This window comes from Monodon monoceros, unplaced genomic scaffold (genome assembly GCF_005190385.1).
Source record: "Monodon monoceros isolate NGI ecotype Baffin Bay Population unplaced genomic scaffold, NGI_Narwhal_1 Super_Scaffold_16, whole genome shotgun sequence".
Classification (NCBI taxonomy): Eukaryota; Metazoa; Chordata; class Mammalia; order Artiodactyla; family Monodontidae; genus Monodon; species Monodon monoceros.
Window position 1 is genome coordinate 46944214 of NW_021703772.1, and position 22233 is coordinate 46966446.

General features: G+C 34.9%; 1 protein-coding gene across 1 annotated transcript in view; it reads right to left on the minus strand.

Annotated features, from left to right (window-relative positions):
• FAM171B (family with sequence similarity 171 member B) overlaps positions 1-22233 on the minus strand; it is a 65327-nt gene that overhangs the window by 25137 nt on the left and 17957 nt on the right. Inside the window, exons 2-3 of the mRNA XM_029225550.1 lie at positions 5235-5468; positions 240-332 (exon numbers count right to left, since the gene is read on the minus strand). Of these exons, the coding sequence (XP_029081383.1) occupies positions 240-332; positions 5235-5468 (327 nt within the window). The remainder of the gene's footprint in view (positions 1-239; positions 333-5234; positions 5469-22233) is intronic.

Genomic DNA, 22233 nt, shown 5'->3' on the forward strand with positions numbered 1-22233 from the left:
ACACACACACACACACACACACACACACACACACACACACACACACAAATGCTATAGTTTGATAGTGAAATAAGAATCAGTTCAGATCAACTTATAGTCAGTACTAATCATCCCTGATCAACTTAGATTTTTCCCACCTTATAATCAACACTGATCCACTGGTGAAGAAGTACAGTTATACAATACAGTCACAATATAGTCTCTTTACTTACTAGCTAAGTAAGAAGTGGTGTACTTACCAGCTAATTTTCCAGTAATTAAAACAGTGTCTTCAAATAGCCATATATTTGCTTGGCTTTGCGGGAACAGTGAAAGTGTAACTGATGAATATACTGTGAAATATAGCATAATTAGGATATTTTATTAGACATGGGGGGGAAAACTGGGACAAATATAGTTCTGCTCTGGCCGGTCCTAAAATTGTGGGGAAAAAGAAATTCTGTGATGGGAAAAGCAATTCAAAACAAAGGAAGAATGCATGTATAATATGATGGAGGAAAAAAAGGAACATAATAAAGTGAGACGATTTGGCATCACTATTTTACTAATTTTTTAAAATTTTATACAGTAGTTTGTACCAAGGTGACTAATAATGTTCTCTAACTAACCCCAGATATATTTGGTCAAGTTAAATGCTTAAACAACCCTCTGCTATTTTCTCTATATAATCGTTACTTATTTCCTTCTTATACTGAATAATTTTTAAGCCATTTTTTCCTGGCCCCATGATTCAAGGTTCTCTCAGATGGGGAGTACATCCACTCTTCTTTTTTAACTTCCCATACAAAGGTGCAGTGCTCTTCTTCACAGTGTGGTTCGCCAAACAGACTGTGCTTTGCCAAAGGAAGAAACAGTTTAACACATAAAATGATCCAGAGGCAACCTTTAGTAGTAGAGAGGATGGGGCTGGACCCGCCTACAAGAGTAGGCACCTGAAATGCCTGGTGGGATGAGTAAGTGCAGATCCCCTGAAAGATAACTAAATTCTTTCAAGATCAGGAACAAGAGGCAGGGACAAAAGACCATCGTTTTATAAGCAAGACCAAATCAAACAACCTGACCAATCCTGCAAAAGAAAAATAAGTTCTGAGGCATCACCTAGAGTTCAAGTTCTCACTGATCTCTCTCCTCCATGCAATGCAAGTAAATATCAACAGAAATGATACAAACCCTAAATCACTTAAGAAAGGATAAAACACACTTGCATGAGAATACTTTTAAAATTTGGAGATATTTCAAAGAGCTGTAAAGGAAATACGGAAAAGACAGGATAAAATATTAAAAGTATACAATGATGTATGGGTGGATGCAAAATAATATACTTTTTTCTTAAGTAGGAATAGAGGACTACCAAATGAAAGTAATTTTAATTCAGAATACACTAACATTTAGATGGATTGTTAGACTTATCAGAGTGGAGAGGAGGTGGTTAGGGTAGTAGGTTGGACCCCGAGATGATTGTATCCCATATTTGGATACTTTCTTAGTCCCAGGTAGGTTAAAAAGGGCTTTTCTGTTAAACCTGAGAAGAATCTTTCAGAAAGTCACTTAAACTTGGATTCAGATTTCCTTTGACTTTAGAAAATGTTTCTGATTATAAACGGGATATATATCCACTCTGGAAAAGTTGAGAAATACAGAAAAGGAAAGAAGAAAATGATGGTCATCACCATACCACCACAGAGACAACCACTATTAGTATTTCAGTGTAGCTCTTCCTGGATTTTTCCTGTGATTTTGTTTTTAAAAAGAGGGAGTATGATATTGTATACAGAATATTTTCACCCTGCTTTTTCACTTAAAATAATATTGTAAGCATTTCTGTTCCTCAATAGAAACTTTCATAACATTTTCAAGGTCACATATTTCTTAAAGTATCAAGATTCACTTAACCACTACACTGTACAATACTGTATATTTAGATTGTTTCCATTTTCACTATTACAAAATAATATTTGACTCAACATCCTTGTGCACAGATATCTGTCCACTTTATTTGTATGTTTGTTTTTAGGATATATTCCCAGCAGTCAATGATGATGAAGATTTCGAAGACACTGACACACACATTTCAAAGTTGTTATCCAGATAACACTGCCGACTTCTCCCACCAGCAGTGTTTGAGGATGGCCATCTTGCCTAGCTTGTCAATATTGAGTATGTTCACTTTTTAAAAATGTTTCTAAAGTGAAAAAATCTAAGAAATGTGTATTTTGGAGGCGTACTTAGATTATTAGGAAGGTAAAATATTTTATCATATTTACTAATAATTTGTATTTCCTGTTTTGAAAACTAAGTCATGATTTTATCCATTTACCTTATTTAGGCAGGGCCTTGGTTTTTTACTGATGTGTATGAATTCTTAACACATTAAGGATATCATTCCTTATTATTTCATATTTTTTTTTACTACTTTTTAAAATTATGGGGAAATCTACCTTTTATGACATCTTTCATTGCTTTTCAGTTTAAAAAGACCATCCTAAAAAAATAAGATAGTTTATTAAATGTAATATAATTTAATTTTCCATATTTTAACTTTTTGAGCAATATATTTTGGAATATGGATTCAAATTAATTTACTCCAAATAGTTAACCAAAGTATCCCAATATTACTTATTGAATATTCAGCTTTTTCCTCAATGATTTATGATTCCTATCATAGATTATATTTTTTATGCCTACTAGTATCTGATTTGTACCACATTACAAATCATAGTACAATATCACTTAATTCTGTAGCTATATATTTTAGTTATCTGGAATGGCAAATTGCCTCTAGTAAATCGTCTTTTAAAACAAGATTTCAGGTATTTTGACACATCTGTTCTTTAAGGGTTATTTTGCCAAATGTTTTGTTAATGCATTAAATCTATAAATTAATCTGGGAAGAATTCAAATCTTTACAATATTCAAGCTAAGAAAAAATATTTTTCCAGTTTCTGGTGTTTTGGTTGATTTGGTTTTTTTTTTTTTTAGGTCTATCAGTAACATTTGGTAGTTTTATTTTCCCTCCCCACAGTTACTTCACTTTTTTTTGTAGGTTTCCCTGCATATTTTGTTTGTTCTTGTTGTTCTGAGAGGGATTTCTTTTCATTATTTTTCCTAATTGGTTATTACTTCTGGTATATAAGAACATGTATTGATTTGTAGCAATACTAATTTGTAGTTTTCCAGGGATATGATCATAAACAGAAAAAATGGTTTTGATTCTTCCTTCCTAATAGCTATTCCCTTTTTTTATCTGTTAATATCTTTTTGCTCTGATAATAACTTCTACTACAATGTAAAATAATATAGACATCTGTGTTTAGTTTCTTATTTTAGTAGGATCACCTCTAATATTTTACAGTTAAGTATGATTTTGAGATACCCAAGGATATCTTTGTGGTCCTAGTTTTTAAAGAGTGTGTTCTTGGTTAGGCATGAATGGTGAACTTATAAAATGCATTTCAGGCAACATTTCAGACAATTGTTGATATTATCACATATTAGTTCTAATTTGTTCTACTAATATGATACATAAAATTAATGAAGTTTGACATCCTTATAGTTCTGCAAAGAAGAAAAATCCTACTTGGTCTTGACAGTATCCTATATTTAAATAATGGTGAAATTCTTTTCTGTATTGTTTAGGAATTTTACATTTAGAGTTATAAGTATGACTGGTCAATAGAGAGGTGTGTGTATATGAGAGACAGTATGCACACATGAGGGCATTTAATTTTGTATTACCTTTGTGAGGTCTCAGAATCAAGGCTGTACTGATTTGGTAAAATGATCTGGGGCACTTTTCCTTATAGCCTTTGAAGTTATTTTTACCCAGAACATTTTACCCATGGTTATTAATCTACCTCACCTAAAATCAATATACCATTTATATTATCACAAAATTGTTTATTTTATTGGATTTTTAAGATTATTGCCTAATTTTTTGATAATTTTTATGATTTTTAAAGCTTTTATGTATTTTTATCTTTATTTCCCTCATTTTTGTTTAAATTAGCTAGATGTGTGTATAATTTACTTCAAAGAACACTTTGTCAATTATTTCTTTATATTTTTCTAATATATGCCAATCTACTTCAATCTTTTTATTTCCTTTTTCCCATTTTAGTTGGTTTCTTCTTTCATTATTTTTCTCACTTTTGTTGAATGAATAGTTGTACTTAATTTCTGTCTTTAAAAAAATTTAAAGCATTTGAGACCATGAAGTCACCTCAAATACATCCTTATCTGGATTTTCCAGTCATTTTATTACAATTTTATTCACATGAGTCTTATTAAATTATCTAATTCATTTTTCATTTTCTTTCTCATTCTAAATTTAAATAGTTCAAGAATTCAAATGTTTCCATTATGAAACTAAATAAAATATCTAAAACCTAACAACAAGAACCACCACAATAAAAAATAAAATTTTTAGAAAGATTGACTACCTAATGTATCATCCTTCCAGTCAATCAGACTTGTATTCTGGTACCTTGTATGGCCAATTTTCCCAGTATTCAATTAGTTATAATCACTCCTACCAATTTTTTTCCAGCTTTATTGAGATATAATTGACAGCTAACATCATGTAAGTTTAAGGTGTACAATGTGATGATTTGATATATGTTTTTATATTGTGAAATGATTGCCACAATAATTAATAATTCTTTCTCCAGTATGCCTCTTGTACTCTCACCTCTCCTTTCCATTTCCTTTCTTACATCAGGCTACTTACTGTCCAGCAGCACAACCACAGCTTCATAGCCAGGCTCCCTGAATCCATTTTAGCCCTGCTGTTGCCCTGTTCTTTATACACTGTAAATTCAGTTTCTAAACAACTTACTTTCATGTGCTCAAGAATCTACAAGAACTGTTTTATTATTCGTCACGTAAATCTAAACTGTTCATCTTATCTTTTGAGACTGTCCTTTAATTATCTGGCCCTTTACTTTACTTTGGGCCAGATAATTTACTTTGCTTTACTATCCTGCTTCTAACTAATTCTTTGGGCATGCCACACCCCTCTCCGCCACCTGCAGACAAGCTCTGTGCCAGAGCAGAGCTGTAGCTCGGGATTCCTTTAAGCTTCTGTAGAAGGAAAAAGACCTTCATGTTTTCTTCAAACTGGCACGCCTTTCTAACCTCCTTATATTGGCTTCACATAGTCTCATTTTCGGTTTATCAGAACAAGAGAAAAAAATCATTTACATTTAGTGAAAGCAAAACATTGTTTAACTGCTTACTTGGCATTCTTCCAGTCTTCCAAGGCAGAGGTGTCAACACATAGCCATCTTTGTAAGCAATAATGGTTAGGCTGAGTCCTAACTTGTAGGGTACTCTTATCAACACTGCTCCATTGTTTCTAGTTACTGTGGAATTTGTCTTCGTGTAGTTTACAAACACTTCTACAACTGCTTGACTCAGGTACTGACGACTGATGATGTCATTCACCTGGACTTTCAGCATAAATACAGACACTGGAAGAGAAAAAGAAAATTGCAGCACATTATATCCTAGAAAGCATATGTCACTATACTTTAAAATGTCATTTAAGACACCTGAACCAACAGTACAAAACTGTTGAAAAATTTAGGAAATACATACACATGGATGGATAGAAAGAGGTGTTAAATATTCCAACAAATTCATTATTCTCCCTAAAACTGAATAAATTTGAATTTATTATTAATACGGCGCAGTATTATCACTCCATTTTCTCTGCCATTTAGAAGAAGAAGGGAGAACAGTGAATAATGGAAAGAGTTTCTGGCTTTAGGAAAATAATTTTTACTTTATGTTACTAATTTCTAATATTATCAAGTTATATAGATTTAATACTAATTTAAAATACAGTCAAAGGTCTTAGAATAAAATGCCATCTCACCAAACCCATTAGTGCATGGCTAGTTCCTTTATTTTGTTCTGTTGTCTGGAAAGCAGGGGATGTGTTTTAGTTCCAAATTACAAAATATCAAAACAGAATCTCAGATGGACCTAGAGAATATTATGCTTAGTGAAATAAGTCAGAAAGATAAATACTATGATGTCACTTATATGTGGAATCTAAAAAATAACACTAATGTATATGCAAAACAAACACATTCACAGACATAGAAAACAAACTTAAGGTAATCAAAAGGGAGAGGGAAGGGGGAGGGACAAATTAGGGGTATAGGATTAACAGATACAAACTACTATCTATAAAATAGATAAGCAACAAGAAGGTATTGTATAGCATAAGGAATTATAGCCGTTACTTTGTAATAACCTATAATGGAACATAATCTACAAAAATACTGAATCACTATGCTGTATACCTGAAACTAATATTGTAGATCAACTATACTTAAGTTTAAAAAAAACCTTTTTCTAAAATATAAAAAAACATTATCCATTAAATATATAGACACAACATGTGAAAATAATAAAGTCAAGAAAATAAGAATTAAAGCTTTTTCTACTTAAACATCCAGCCTTATAGATCTTGACAATGTGTCCATGCATTTACCAATGGTAATGTCTGGCTACAAAAGAACTTTTACCATCATGGAAATGCCTTTGCAAAGCCTGTATCATAACACCTTTGCTAAAGATGCCTTATCTTCTACCATAAATGGGCTCTGCAGCCAGTCAAGGTCCATCTCTGCCATTCCCTAGACATGTGACTTTGGGTGAGTTACTCACCTCTCAGTCCATTTGCTCATCTGTAAAATCAGGAGATAGCAACTATTTTGAGCTAGTAAAATAAAATAATGCAAATAATGTGCTCAGTACAGTGTATGGTTGTCACATCTAATGTTAGTATTGTTATTTATAACAAAAATTATTACTTCACAACTGGAGACCACTTCATAAACATGAGTACTTCAATAAGAAACATCTCATAAGGATTAATTATGCTGTTATGCATTTGTGTAAACAAACCCATTTTTTTAAAATAATTTTTAGCAAGAACATCACGTCAGGTAAAAAATCCTAGTCAACAATGATTGAGTTGCAATATTGCTACAAAACTGTTGTCACACCTTATCTATTTTTTGTTAAGATAAGCTACACTTTAAATTGCTTTTGACCATACAAAGACATTTTAAATACAAATAGAACCACTGTAACTGCCCAGTCCTAGGAAAGGTACCATTCAGCAAGTTATAAAATAGTCCTTATCCTTTTAAGAATCAAAAAATGAGGTTAAATGTTATCCAAACACAATTCTTTACATATTCAGACACAAACATATTTTTCATATATTTCCTCATACATGATAATAATTAACTCTAATAAGAACTAAAATGTGTTGGCGGTTAATGAACCAGGCATTGTGTTAATTTTTAAGTGCATCATTCCATTTTCTCTTCAAAACACCCCCATTAGATAGATACGACTGTCTTCATTTCATATACTGGTAACTGCAGGTTAGCACGGTTTGTAAGTCGGCCATGGAGGAAACCAGACACAAACTTGCCACAGTCTCTCCTCAAAGCTTGTGCTCTTATTGCACTACAATTGCCTGATTATACCCTTAAAAGCTACTCTAGTCCCACTTTAGAGCATGGAAATGGGAAGAACTGGGGGAAAAAATGACTCCTGTAGAGTCACACCTTAAAATGAGGTTCCATTAGTATATCTGAAAAATGGTTAATTTCCAAAACAACTTTGTATATATTCAAATGTAAATATGGAGAATAGATTACAAGGAAAAATATAGATAACTGATGTTCATCCACACCTCTACTTTCTCGGCATTTTTAATAATAAAAAGCCTTTGTGGGAGGTTAAATTATTTGTGAGCAGTCATTACTTTTAATAGAAAAATTCAGGAGCATCTGGTTCTAAAAGGTCAACTAAGCCTTGGGCCGTAACTCCAAGCTTTCCTCAAATTATTTAACTACCTCCCCATCATATAAATTCACACTAAAATAAATCATGTTGCTAACAATTTAAAATCAAAATACGAAAAAGGGCTAGGAATAAATACATGTTCCTGTTGCCAAGCCTTGTGTGTATATTATCAAAAAAATCTCAATATACCTTTGTAAAATATATAATATCAAGCCCATTTTACTGATGAAGAAGTGAGATTTCAGACATTCAGGCAGCTATGCAAACTGCCTCAAATCTCACAGTCATTAAGAAGCTGTGTCAATACAGCAGAAACTAACACAATATTGTAAAGCAATTATACTCCAATAAAGATGCTAAAAGAAAAAAAAAAGAAGCTGTGTCAGCCTTCAAGTGTCCCCCCCATGAATGACTCCAAAGCCATCTTTACATCATGTTATAGTGAGTCCTGGGGTCATATTACTCAAGTTAATTCAAGGAATGTATGATTGCAATCATCACTGAGAACTTAAATTCTTATACAACATCAATTAAAAAGAAAAAAAGTAATCATACATACATGCTGATGCCAAACCATGGCTTCAAATTCAAATGGGAAATACAACTCTTAGGCAAAAAAGTAAAAGGTTGCCATATGTAAATAGGGCATGATGGGCTTCTAAACCAATGTCCTTGAATAGAGCCACCTAGTACAAAACACTAGTTATGTGTAGAGGACAAGTAGCTGCTGCTCAATTCAAAACAATTCCCCCAGTCACTTGCCCCTAATCCCCTAGACAAAATTTATTGAGCCACTGGCATAAAGCATCTAACTAATGCAGGCCAGACAGTCTGTCAGGCCCTCAAAATGTGAATAAAGATACACAGAGGCTAACAGTTGCTGGAGCTGAATCATCTGAGAGAGTCTATGAACTCCTACTCTCTGTGATTTCCAGTGTTTATATGTCCCTCTCCTTCCAGAAGCTGGATTGTACTGTCCCTCTGCTGATCTGTGAGCTATATCAAAATCCCTCCCCCGAATCTTGTAGCCAGAGTTGGGTTCTGTTGCTTGCTTCCAAAGCAAGTACCTTAAATGACATGGGATACAACTGTAAATATATGATATTTTATTTAATAGGCTACCCTATCTTTTATAAGAGAAGGCAAAGGAGGGAAGGCTAATGTACCAAAAATATGAGAAACCACATAAGAGGGAGACTGCACATAACTAGAAGATAAGAGAATTAACATTCCCTATTAAAATTTGGTAATGGGTCTTATTCAAATCAAATGTACCTACAATGGTTCCTTCAACAGCATTTTCAGGAATGGGACTCAACAGGGAATTTTTATTAATTTGTTTGCTCCAAAGATTTTAGAAATTCTCAGAGCCTTTGGATTTATAGACAAAGTCCAATGTGTAGTAAGATCTTAAGCTAAACTCATTAAAAAATAAAAAAACTCTGCATATTCCATATGTTTCATCTTTGTAAAAGTACAGTTGCCAAATTAAGACGCCCTAAAGCCTCCTGGCATTCTGAAGCTGGGTTTGATTCATAAAATGTTTTCTAATCCAGAATGGACGATTTTTTTCCACATGTGCTAATAATGTTAATGTAATAAATTTGATGAGAAAATGAGTATCAAATTCAGAAAAAACAATTTGCAAAGGTCAAATCTTGGCTATCAAACTCATAGCCTCTCTGTCTGTGGAGATCCCCTGTATCTGTACCTTAGATTGCCTAACAGACTTAAGACATACTGTAGGCCTGACCAGCACTGTCCTCTCTAGCTCAAATGGGAAAAACTAGCTATTTGTATAATACACACACATTCACACACACACCCTGCTCCCTCAGGCCCAGTTCTAGAAACTTCACACATGTTGTCCAATTTTATCCTAATACAAACCTGCAAAACTTCCCCCTTTTAAGGCAAGGAAATCGAGGCTAAAGTTGAGCAGCTAATAAATTACAGGCAGGATTAACAGGTTCATTTTACTCCAAGTTCCATGTGTTTTACTCCACATTCTTTCTCATTGAAAAGCCTTAGGAATTTGGTTTCCATCATATTCACTAGCTCACTTATTTCCTCCCAACCAGTGCAGAGAAGGAAGTGCTCATTTGCTGATTCTCTGACCTGCTCATCCCCTCTCTCAGCCTGGTTTTTCTGGCCCCTACATAAGCAGCAGCAAAAATAGCATTAAAAAAAAAAAAAAAAACCCGAAAAACAAAATCTTGGCTGAAAGCCTGGTTACAGCAATTAAAGAGGCACAAACAACTCTTTTTCCTTCAAATAAAAAGTTATAAAGAATTACCTGCCATTGACTTAAACAGAATGCCTCTGACTTCTGTGATGTCAAATTTGACCAGGCAAACAGCACTGGCAGCCAGAAGTAATATATATCCATAATAATCCCCCTCACTAGCTCTCTTCTCCAACAAAAATACTCTGGCATTTAGACGGGGCAGATTGTGTGATTAAATAAATGATTTTCAACCAGAGGTGCTTTTGTCTCCATAATCTACCTACTCTTCTCCATTGTATTTTTCAGCTTTCCATGCCCATATTATTTTCTCTGTCATGTAACTATAATCATTATGTCTTGCCCACATAATTTTCTTTTCAGTATGTCACCATTGGTTTAAAAATGGTTCAATATCAAATGATTTCAACTGCACCCTAAGAAAACATATAATCTAAATGTTGAGAGAAACAAGGAAAAATACAATACACACCCATGAGCAAGGTCTGAGGTTGTTGACAAAGATTTAACTATTTAGCACATGATTAGAAGCATTAAGGAATGAGAATCACAAATTCAAAAGACTACTAAATACGTATAAAGAAATGTTCTTGAAAAAGCGTATTAGAATCAACACTGTATTATGGTTTTGCTACAGGATATAGATAGGTAAATCAAAGTCCAAAATAGCTATTTATTTGACGACATCTGGAGTGGGGTGCACTGAGAAATTACAACCCCACTTCTTTTCAAGAGAATCTGACATCATCTTATTATGTTGTTACTATTATGTAGGTTACAACTATACCCATGGAGAAACTTTTTCAGATTTCTCCAGTACAAAAACTAGGCTACTTCTTTTCAATTATGTTTCAAGCATCTATACTAATTTAATATACAACTTTTTTCCTCTCTAGGAATATAGTGCTAAAAATATACTAGGTAGATAAAGTTTTTATAAACAGATCACAGATAAAATTTAATAAAATATTTTAACAATGAAAATTTTAAAACTTTGAGGTTTATGCATTCTAAATGAGAGCTATAAAAAAATAAAGAACACAAAAATATAGTGAAATTAAATAATTGGTTGGGAACAATTAGAAATGTTTACCTACACTGATTCATTCAACAAATATTTATTGACTGCCTGACTTTGGCCAGATCCGCACTAGCTAGGTAATGGGGCTGCAAACATTAATAGGATACATTCTTACCTTGAGGAAGATTCTAAGGAAACGTGAAAAAACAGTACTGCAGAATTATCTGATATTACTATAGAGGAAGTTTTAAAAAGGCAATATTGAAACCAAGAACAACTCTCTATAGTACCTAATACAATCTTCTATGAAATTATGTAGAAATTCAGAATCAACATGTGTCACTATTCCTATAAGTATCAGTCTCAAAGAGAGATGCCTGCACTCCCATGTTCACTGCAGCATTATTCCCAATAGCCAAGATATGGAAACAACCTAAACGTCCATCAGCAGATGAACAGATAAAGAAAACTCGTATATACATGCAATGAGATATTATTCAGCCTTTAAAAAAAAAGGAAATCCTGCCACTTGCAACAACATGGATGGAGCTGGAGGACATTATGCTAAGTGGAATAAGCCAGACACAGGAAGAAGATAATGTATGATCTCACTTATATGTGGAAACTAAATACTCAAACTCATAGAAGCAGAGATTAGAATGGTAATTGCCAGGGGCTGAGAGGAGGGGGAAATGGGGAGGTGATGGTCAAAGGGTGTGAAGTCTCAGTTACGCAAGATAAATAATACTAGAGATTTAGTATACAGCACTGTGCCTATTGCTAACAATACTGTACTATATATTTAACATTTCCTAAGAGAATTGATCTTACTTTAAGTGTTCTTACCACAAAATAATAATAATAATAGGGGCGGGAAGAAACTTTGGGAAGTGATGGATATGTCTATGGTTTTGATGGTAGCGATGTTTTCACAGGTGTATAGTTATCCCCAAACTCATTAAGTTACATACATTAAATATCTACAGCCTTTACATGTCAACCATGCCTCAATAAAAGGGTTTTTAAAAAATGTGGATCTCATATCTATTTTGGAATCAGTTCACATTATCATTTTTTGAACAGGGAAACTGTGGACATTTTGAGCTCAGATCTCCAAAGGGCCTGCCCATTCATTCTCTCCTGTTTTCCATGATCTGACTTTTTGGTCCATTCCAGTGGAGACTTTATGTTATGACTCAAAGATGTTATGACTCAAATCAAACTTTACTGGGGGCATTCAGAGGCCTAGAGTTTGTTCTCCACCCACCATTTTCATACAAAATATTCAGTCAGAGAAATCTTGGTATAGAGCTAGCTATACAGATATCTTAGGATGTAAATAGAAAACATCTGGTTCCACATTTAAATGTTAAGGTATTTAAAGCCTTTAGTAGAGACATCATCATGGTTTCACTAAAGAGAGTTTCAATTAATTCCCAAGTCTTTAGCCTAGCATTCAAAACCTGACATCTGGCTACCACCTTCCATTCCAGCCTTATTTCCCACTAACCACTCTTTTATGGGGATTAGCAAACTACAGCCTGCAGGCCAACTCTGACCTGCAGCCTGTTTTTGTAAATAAAGTTTTATTGGAACACTGCCAATATACTCATTTATGGATTACCTATGGCTGCTTTTGCTTCAACAGCACAGGCCATATGGTCTACGAAGAAATTATTTGCTCTCTGGCACTTTACAGAAAAAGTTTGCAGAACTCTGCTTTATATCGTCACATGAATGGGTCACTAGTCACTATCCAAGACCAACCCACTCTCCTGCTATATCATTCCTTTCTTCTATCTGAAAAAAATCTTAATTTTAATCTCTACCCATCAAAAATCCTAAGCTATCCTTCAAAGTTTAGGTCAAACGACACTCTTCAAATAAATGTGGCCTTATCCCAGTTAGATGGGCTCTTTTCTTCTGTACTGATTCGTCTGATAGCACATAGTATATTATGGTGTATGTTTTACTTTCTGTGCATTTGTCTTCTCTGTGAGAACAATCTCCTTGACAGCCAATACTGTTTCAAACTCAGCCCTGTGTTTTGCCAGAGTTTAGCATGTAGATTCTAGATGAATGCAACAGGGGTGGGGAGGAAGGGAGGGAAGATGAGAAGAGCAGGAAAAAGAGAAGAAATGAAGGAAGAGAGGAAGAGATGATCAGAAGTGACCACGAACTGGGGAAAGAATAATTATAGGATTTCTACAGAAGCCACTTGAAATTACAGCCAGCTTTCCGGCCCCAGTATTTGGTGAAATTTTGAGCTTAATCCCACAGTTGCCAATAAGAAACATTTTACATTATTACAATAATCACAAAAACAAATATTAAGATTCCTTTTCCTTTTGGAAATTAATACGACTTTTCCTTCTTTCTAAGAATATTTAACTTGGAATTTTTGACTAGAGAACACATAAGTAGCAAAACTTGCTAAATAAATATAATACAATTGTATTACATCAAAGATTAACTTTACTTTCACTATTACAAAACAATACCAACAAAGTAGTTTTAAAATTCTTTCTCCCAGGTACCAGCACAATTTCCCTATTTAATTGGAAGGAGGGCCGAAAGTTTAGGAAAGAGTGAGGACAACAAAGGGGCTTGTGAAAGAAAGGAACATATTATTCCACATTCTGTAAAGCAGGGTGGAAAGGGCTTCAACAGTTTAATCTTTACAGCATTTCAAATATGGACACACAGCCTCCTTCTTTTAAAGGAACAAAAGGGAGCTGAATTAAAGAAAAAGTTCAATAAATTAGAAAAGCCTCCTTTTCATTGCTTAAGCATCAGATTGGATCCAAAATTCTTACTGGCTGTGGAGTTTAAGAGAAAAAAAATCTGTGCCTGTTTGAAGCACAAACAAATTTATTGTACTAATATTCATTACAGAGAAAATGTCAAATCTAAGAAGAAATTACAGAGATAGAATAAGGACATGATCTCCAAAGGTGAAAAATGTTATAGACCAAGTAAAATGCACATTTTCTCCATTAGGACCAGAATCTTAAATGAGTGCGATTCACCAAAACTAATGAAATGAATGACATAAAAAAAGAGTCCTTATAACTTAAGAACAAGCACATTGCAGATGACTGAATAGGGAACAAATGAGAAAGTGAACCATTAGTACTTGGACTCAGTTCCTTCTTGCCTACCCAAAGGGCCCCTTCCCTCAGTAGAAATAAATCAGTCTGATAAATAAACAAATCAAAATCCTAAAACATATTGCCCAAGCTCACTCCACAGGCATTTCTCATCCTAACTTTTATCTTGTCTTCTCAATTTTTCATCCTGCCTCAGAATCACAATTATTCATTCACTCACAAATTTCACCCAACATGCATTAATTACGTACACTATATACGAAGGTGCTAAGTATGGAGTGACAGAAGAACTGACAGCCCAATGGCATCACAGATGAAAAGACTGAGAGAAAGAGAGATTTCTTTTCCTGAGAAAAATCAGCAAAAAAAATGTTAAAGACTGAGGAAAGAACAATGAGTTAAACAGAATATGTGAAGTCTCCACCAAAGACAAATGATTGAGCTAAGAAAACTTGAGAAGCAGATATTCCTCCTTAGAGGAAAGATGGGAATTTAGTGACTTACCCAGCAAGCATATGCTGACTGACATCATCCCCTTCCCTCAAGAAGGTCCTTGCCTGAGATGACGTGTCCCACTGAGTCTTTGAGCTTAATCCTCGCCACTCCATCCTCACTCCTCTGATCCACATCGGCCCCTTGCACTTCCTTGAGCCAGGCAAGTGCCCACCTTTGGGTCTTTGCACAGGCTGTTCCTTCTGCCTAGAGTTCTCTCTCCCACCCCCCGCCCCCTCCCACATATCCAAATGTCTTACTCTCACCTCCTTAAAGTCTGTGTCAAAATTATACTTCTCATGAGTCCTACCCTCCCAGTCCTTCTTGCTCTATGTCTCAGGGGTCCCAAGACCACTTTCACGTTCAGTGATTCGGCAGAAGGCAAAAGGTACCACTTACTGGCAGGTCACACTCACAACTAAGATTTGTAACAGCAAAAGGATAGAGTAAAAAACATGAAAAATAAATGCATCAGCCATGCTCAGAGAGGTCCACTTAATAACTGCAAGGGAGGATTCAAGTGTGTGATATGAAGTACATAAGTCTTGCAGTGGAGGGAGGGGCAAGGAGATAATGTGTAAGCAACCATTTCTGTGCAGAGAACATTCATAAGTTACGTACTTTAAGCAAAGTACAGATTCTTTGATTCTTTACCAGTTCTTCTTTCAGTAACTTCTTCAACAGATATGTTCACTCTTGTGATGTTGAGAAAGAACTTTACAAAACAAGATTAGGGCAACCATTGTGGCTTTTCCTTAGAAAAGCAATTAAATGAAGATTAAGTTCTACCAATTATTACCCAATTCTAAATAATTAATTGGAAAAATCTCTGTAGCAGATCATCAAGGAGCCAAAATTGAAGTTGACAATAAAAATGGAAACAAGTAATATGGGTGAATACAAGAGACTGCTATAAGGGAAAAAAACCCATTTGGGAAAATAATTGAATTTAAAAATATAAAGTTGTTACAAAATCTATTTCACACAGACTTAGGTTTCTTAATAAAACGCTATTTAAAAGGAAAAGTCCATTAGGAATCTGTGAGTGGTAAATGTTTTTCCCTTAGGTATTTCAAATATATTAATGATCGTATATAGGAGAGAAGACCTTTAGAGAACCAACAATCAATGAATGTTCCCTCTTGTGAATGTAACAATGGAAATCGGGTTAGATGTGTTAGCTGGTGTACAATACTCGCTTGGGAATGAATTAAGTATGAACTCTTTAAACTGAACACAGAGTACTCTAGCCTCCTTTGCAACTTAATGACTCAATTTCCTTAAGTATCCCTAATTTAGTAAAATTGATGGATGAAGTCTGGAAAGGACTATGTCATCCAGGCCAAAAGGAGAATCAAGCTATTGCTATTTATATAATTAATATCCTGAAAAAGATTTAGCGTACCAAACTAAAAATGCCTCCCTCAAATTATTCCCCCAAAATATTCCCCACCAAGTTCCCAGAAAGGATGTAATACTCCGAAGAGCAAATAATTGTAAAGTGTGATTATTATTTTTGGCTGCACAACTCCAAGCCAGGGGACCTGGCGTAAGAGAGAACTCATTCCTGGAGCCCGTGTTAAGCACGTTTCTCCGGAATGGGCTTTCAGGTAGGGTCACGGTCCATCCCAACTGGAATGGCCAGCACCCTCCACCTCCTGCCAAGAGAACAGTCAAGCACTGCCCAAACACCACCATCTCTAAGCCCAACACAACAGGACAGACAGCCTATTCCTCTCTGTCCTGTTGTTCTGCTAAAAAGTAAACACTGCATGAAAACCAATGTTGAACAGAAATGAGGATGGCAGTGTTCCGTCTCACTCCAGGGTCAGAGAAGTTGTGCAGTGTCTAACAGACAAGTACATCCCATTAAGTAATTAGCAAATATGGATTATTTTTTTCAAATGACTACTAAGTTGTTAGAAGTTGCTGTCCGGCCACAAAAAAAAATTACTGAGGCACTAAAAGGACTGTGAACCAAGAAAGTTCCAGAGTCTGGGTTTGAGCAGTCATTTTATGCTACACATGCACCTACAATATGCATGATCTGTACTAGTCACTGTGAGAGATACAAAATTAGTTGCCTTCAAATATCTACCTGAGAGAATCAAATGAAAAGAGTGATAGTGCCAAAAAAAGTGCACATAAGACGTTTGAGTTAAGAGAATTGTATGATTAAATTATTCTGGTTAACAATGTTAGGCAAGAAACGAGTCACATGTGAACTCTTAGCATCCATCTTTCTAAAAGTGCCTGTTCACTTTGTCTTAGTAAGAACATTCCAGAAAACAACTGTTCTTTGGAAAAAACACATTTAGAATTGTAAACATGCATGTGTCTACTCAATTATTTTCTGAATGTGTGACTAATTGCTTGAATAAACAAATACATGAAATATTAAATGAAAATCTAACAAAACCTCAAAATTATCAATTTGCATGATGTGTTACTATTGTTACCTTTTCCAGCATGTGCAACTCTCTTGGCCTAGGACAGTGGTTCTCAACCCTGTGTAGATATCAAAATTACCCGGGGAACCTTTAGTATATTCCCAGGCCCCACCCCAGTCCAATTAAGTCAGAATCATTGCAGATGCAGTCCAGGGAATCAAATTTTCATAAGGTCCCAGATGGTTCTAATGTACAGCCAAGGTTGAGAACCACTGACCTAAACAATAAGTATATCCCAAGGGGATAGGGTCATGACCTAAAGCCATCCTCTTCAAGTATTCTGTTTCTTTTACTATAAAAGAATTTAAACTTCTTATCTTTGAAACGGGCATGCACATTTATTCCATGGCTTGCATAAGCACCCCAGGGAATCAGAGACGTGGGATACTGACATGAAAGAAAGCTGACCTTGGTGGCTACGCCTACTAATAGTTATTGTTGGTGGTTTTGGGTATTTTTTAAATCACTGATATCTGCTATTTTTTAATCATTTATCTCTGTGTCCTTCTCACATTCAAAATACCTGGTTAACTCAGGTATGGCTTCACTCAGTGTTTTTTTTAATGTTCTATATAGGTAATTTGGAAAATACAGAAAAATAAAAAAAATTTCCTAATCCAATTTCTCAGAAATAACTTGGATTACATCCAAGTTACTTATAGATTTAAAAAGTACTGGATTCCATACAGTACTGGAGTCCACCCAGTACTTTTAAAATCTATAAATAGATTTATAAAATTAAAAACATATTGTATATATGTATATAATTGTGTATATGTTTATATAAGCATGAAGTAAGGTGTGAAGGAAACTGACCAAATTGTTAACACTGACTATTATTATTATTATTATTATTATTTTTTTTTTTGCGATACGCGGGCCTCTCACTGCTGTGGCCTCTCCCGTTGCGGAGCACAGGCTCCGGACGCGCAGGCTCAGCGGCCATGGCTCACGGGTCCAGCCGCTCTGCGGCATGTGGGATCCTCCCGGACCGGGGCACGAACCCGTGTCCCCTGGATCGGCAGGCGGACCCTCAACCACTGTACCACCAGGGAAGCCCAACACTGACTATTATTAATTGGGTCATGGGGTGATACTATCTGACTTACTACATACAACATGTGATGTGACTTAATACAGTGAGCATGCATTATAGTAAGAAGTAAAAAGAAAATAGATAAAAAATGTTATATGCTGTGTTTTTCAGTTAAGATTGTGTTGTGAACATGTATCCATGTTATTAAATATTTTTCAAAATTACCATATTCATTAGTGAAGAATATTCTATGGGTTGTTATTCATTTACCTATTCTCCCATTAGTGTATATTTAGTCATTTATAATTTTTCGCATTTGCAAACAATGCTTTAATTAAAATCCATGTACATATATCTCCATCTGAATTTTCAATTATTTCCTTGGGAGGAAAAATAATAGGCCAAAATGTATAAACTGTTTAAAGCTTCTTGATATGTATTATTAAACTGCTTTCCAGAATATGATACCAATTTATAGTGTAAACAGAAGAGTATTCATATTTTATTTTGCTGTAGTCAATATATCAATATGACTGCTCCTGTCTCCCCAGGGAGTTACCATGAAAAATATTCAGTAAAGTTTTGAAATCATTTATTCTATTTTCCTTTTACTTTAAATTTCATTCCTAACACTGTTAGTTGTTGTTTTTTTTCCTTCACACCCTCTTGATAGGTTGAGAGAGCTTTCTTATGAACAAAACTAAATAGACAAACAATAGCCTGAGAAAGAGCCCAACATATACTACGTATTTTGTTGTTCTGGGATGGCATTGGTGAATTTATAGACTTTATTCACGGTAAAATAAAGTGGAAAGGACTTAATAAAACATCCATTTTCCCTTTTTCAGAAGACATTCTCCTTGTTCTCTCCTTGTTCTTTCTACATGCAAAATATGTCTAAATCAGTACAGAGAAAATGGAACTTATTTAGAACCTGCCAGATACATGCTTCAGCATGGCTTTTTTAAAAGGGTTTTAAACTCACTGTCAGCATTTCGTTTAAGCAGATGAGACCCACCCTGTGGGGAGAGTGGTTAGATTTAAACAGAATGAGTACCAGAATTTTCTCCAATGCTCCTCTGACAACTTAGTAAAATGTAGCAACTTCCCTTTAATTAGACATCTGAAAGGAATACTGACCAGTAAATAGAAATTCAGGTGTTTGAAGAACGAGTGCCTAAAGCATGACCATAGCATGACTACTACAGCCTGAATGGGATGCAGTTTACAGTATTAGCAGAGAGGCAATATACTGGCCTGGAAATTTCAAGCAAAACAAATCATTAATTTCTTTTTTCAGTGAAAATAATAACATGAAATCAAAAGATCTTAAAAGGTAAAGCAGTATGCATTTTGTATGAAAGAAAGGTCCATAGGTAGCATCACAATATTTTCAAAACTCCAGATGAAATTCACTTGAGTAACCAGTTATTGAATATTGACCAGGCATCAGGTTAAATGCCAGATCCAGTGGAGCACATATCATAACTTTTATTTATTCAACACCATCTTTGTAACAGAAACTATGCTCTGCTAAATTTTTATGTTATTCTATTTAATAGTACCTAGTTTCAGGTCTGAAACAGTTCAAAACCTAGCAGGAAAGGCATACAAAAATGATATGAACGAAGTATTATAGGTATGCAGAAAAGGGAAATATGAATTCTAAGTGAGAATGTGAGGTATTTTCAAGTAGGAATTAACTGAGGCTAAACTCGAAAGAGTAGCTAAATTTTAAAATACAGACTTGACGCAAGGTCACATCAGGAAGAAGGACTAGCGTGAGAAAGGGCACCAAAGTTAGGGGCCTTCAGTTTCACAGAATTGGTCTGCAACTCCTTTAACCAATCAAACATTGACAAGTTGCCTCAGTGAACGCCCCTCTGTAAGGCAACCACTCAGTGACCAACACTCCTGAGCATCAGCCAATCGGGAGCAGACTCACTCCAACGACTGTGCCTCTGCCCTGCCACCCAAACAGCAAAAGCCTCACCGGAGAAGCCAGATTCCACTGCCAACGTCATCCCACAACACCTCTGAAAGCCCGCCAATCCCAGAACTCAACACTTCCTCAAAAACCTCCATGTAAGGTCAGTTTCCTGCTCTACTGAGAAAAACTGTGCCCGACCAACATAGCTCTCCCTATCAAGCATGCAACAAATTCAGCATTTTGCTTTTGTCTCAGATATCGAATGGTCGTCTCATCCTTCGACACAAAGCATGCTGTGTCAGGCCTAAGCAAACATCGAAAGTAATATTTACCACATTAAAAAATAATTTTGCTAACACCCTTCCAAGCCTAAGACCGCATCCTTCACACCAATACTAGGTATGACATGAATCGTTTTCCTTATGAATTGCTTTCATTTTGAATGCTTTGAAAGCAGTATTACTTCATAAAGAGAACAGAATACATATTTAAATAATTATTATGCACCAAATACAAATAACTATACATACTGAATAAAAAGTATAGGTGCTTTTTAAATTTTCTCATATTTCTTGAAGCTTATTGAAAACTGAAAAAACACTAGATAAAATCTAACTGCCCATCAGTGTGGCTTTTTTATACAATGGAATATTATGGAGCAATTAAGCTGAATTAATGAGGTGTTAATGTATCAACAATGAACATGATATTGAGTAAAAAAAAATCAAACTGCTAAAGGATATGTATAATATGTATGCACATCTGTTCCAGTTTTTGAAACAGATTAACACCAGTTTCAGAATAGTGATGAATTCTGGATAATGAGGGAAAGGGGATGAAAGTGGGGCTTGATTTGACCTTTAATTTTTATTTCCTAAAAAAAGACGGAGAGAGAAATCTGAAACAAATAGAGCAAAAGGCTAATATTTGATTAATTTCAGTGATGAAACTATATAGACTATATTTCTATGTTTGAAATCTTTTATAATTAAGAGGAAATTGTAAAAAATAAAAACAGAATAGAAGTGGGAAAATGTATTCCTACAGTGAATAGGTGAGTAAATATAAAAACACAAACAAAAATCTTAGTTTCTATTTCCTCCTTCTACCATCTGGCCTTCTACTGAGAGACAATCAGCACAAAAAACATTCTCCTTATTGCTTTCGAGCCACCCCCTGTAATGTAGGCTCTAAAACTGTGGTGACGAAAAAGCAGGTAATTAAACCATAAGCAGTTGAGAAATCAGTCCCTTAATGATTGAAAGTTTGTCTCTCCTTCCCTTAGGTTCCCACAGCACTTTGAAACTCTTAATGGGGCATATTATGGCAACTTATGTTAAATTATATTTACATATGTTTATGCCCTCTCCATCAATTAAATGTTAAGTATCTTGAGAGCAAAAACCTTACTTTTCAAAGTTCCTTAAAAAGTCAAAGAGACTTTGCATAATAAATGTTCACCTGCAGTTGCTATATTGACTTTGAGTGTTAGACTATACGCCCATCTCTATCTGCCTGAATAATTTTCCATCTTAGAACTTCAGTATATCATTTAATTTTTAACTGTTGGACTTAATAGATTAAGAAACTACCACTTCTAAACTAAGTGCTTCTAATTCTTTCTCATGACAATGCCTGAGAAGATAGCAAAAGCTGCTTTAGGTTAAGAACTGAGCAGTAGAGATCAAATCTTATATTTAGCCAGCCATCACTTTAGACACAGCTGCCTTATTAGCCTTTGCCACACCGGTCAATCAATTCCACCTAACCCATCAGGAAGCATACATTTATCCACTGATCCAACCATTCAGTAAGCTATTACTGTGAACCCAACACAAGTCCAGGGTTGATAATCCCTTCCTGCCACTTGCCAGGCTCTGAAAGTACAGAGGAAAAAAAAAAAAAAAAAATCAGTCTGACATAGCTGAATCCTTTGTTTCCATGTACGTTCAAAGTGGACTAAAAATAATTCCTAAACTACTTGCTCTGATTTATTTTTGTCCTACGAACTTTGTAAACCTTCATCTGGTTTACTACTTAAATTTGAACACAACTGTATCATCATGACTAGGAATTTTCAGTAAACTCCTGATGAATCCTATTTGGCCTTTACAATTCA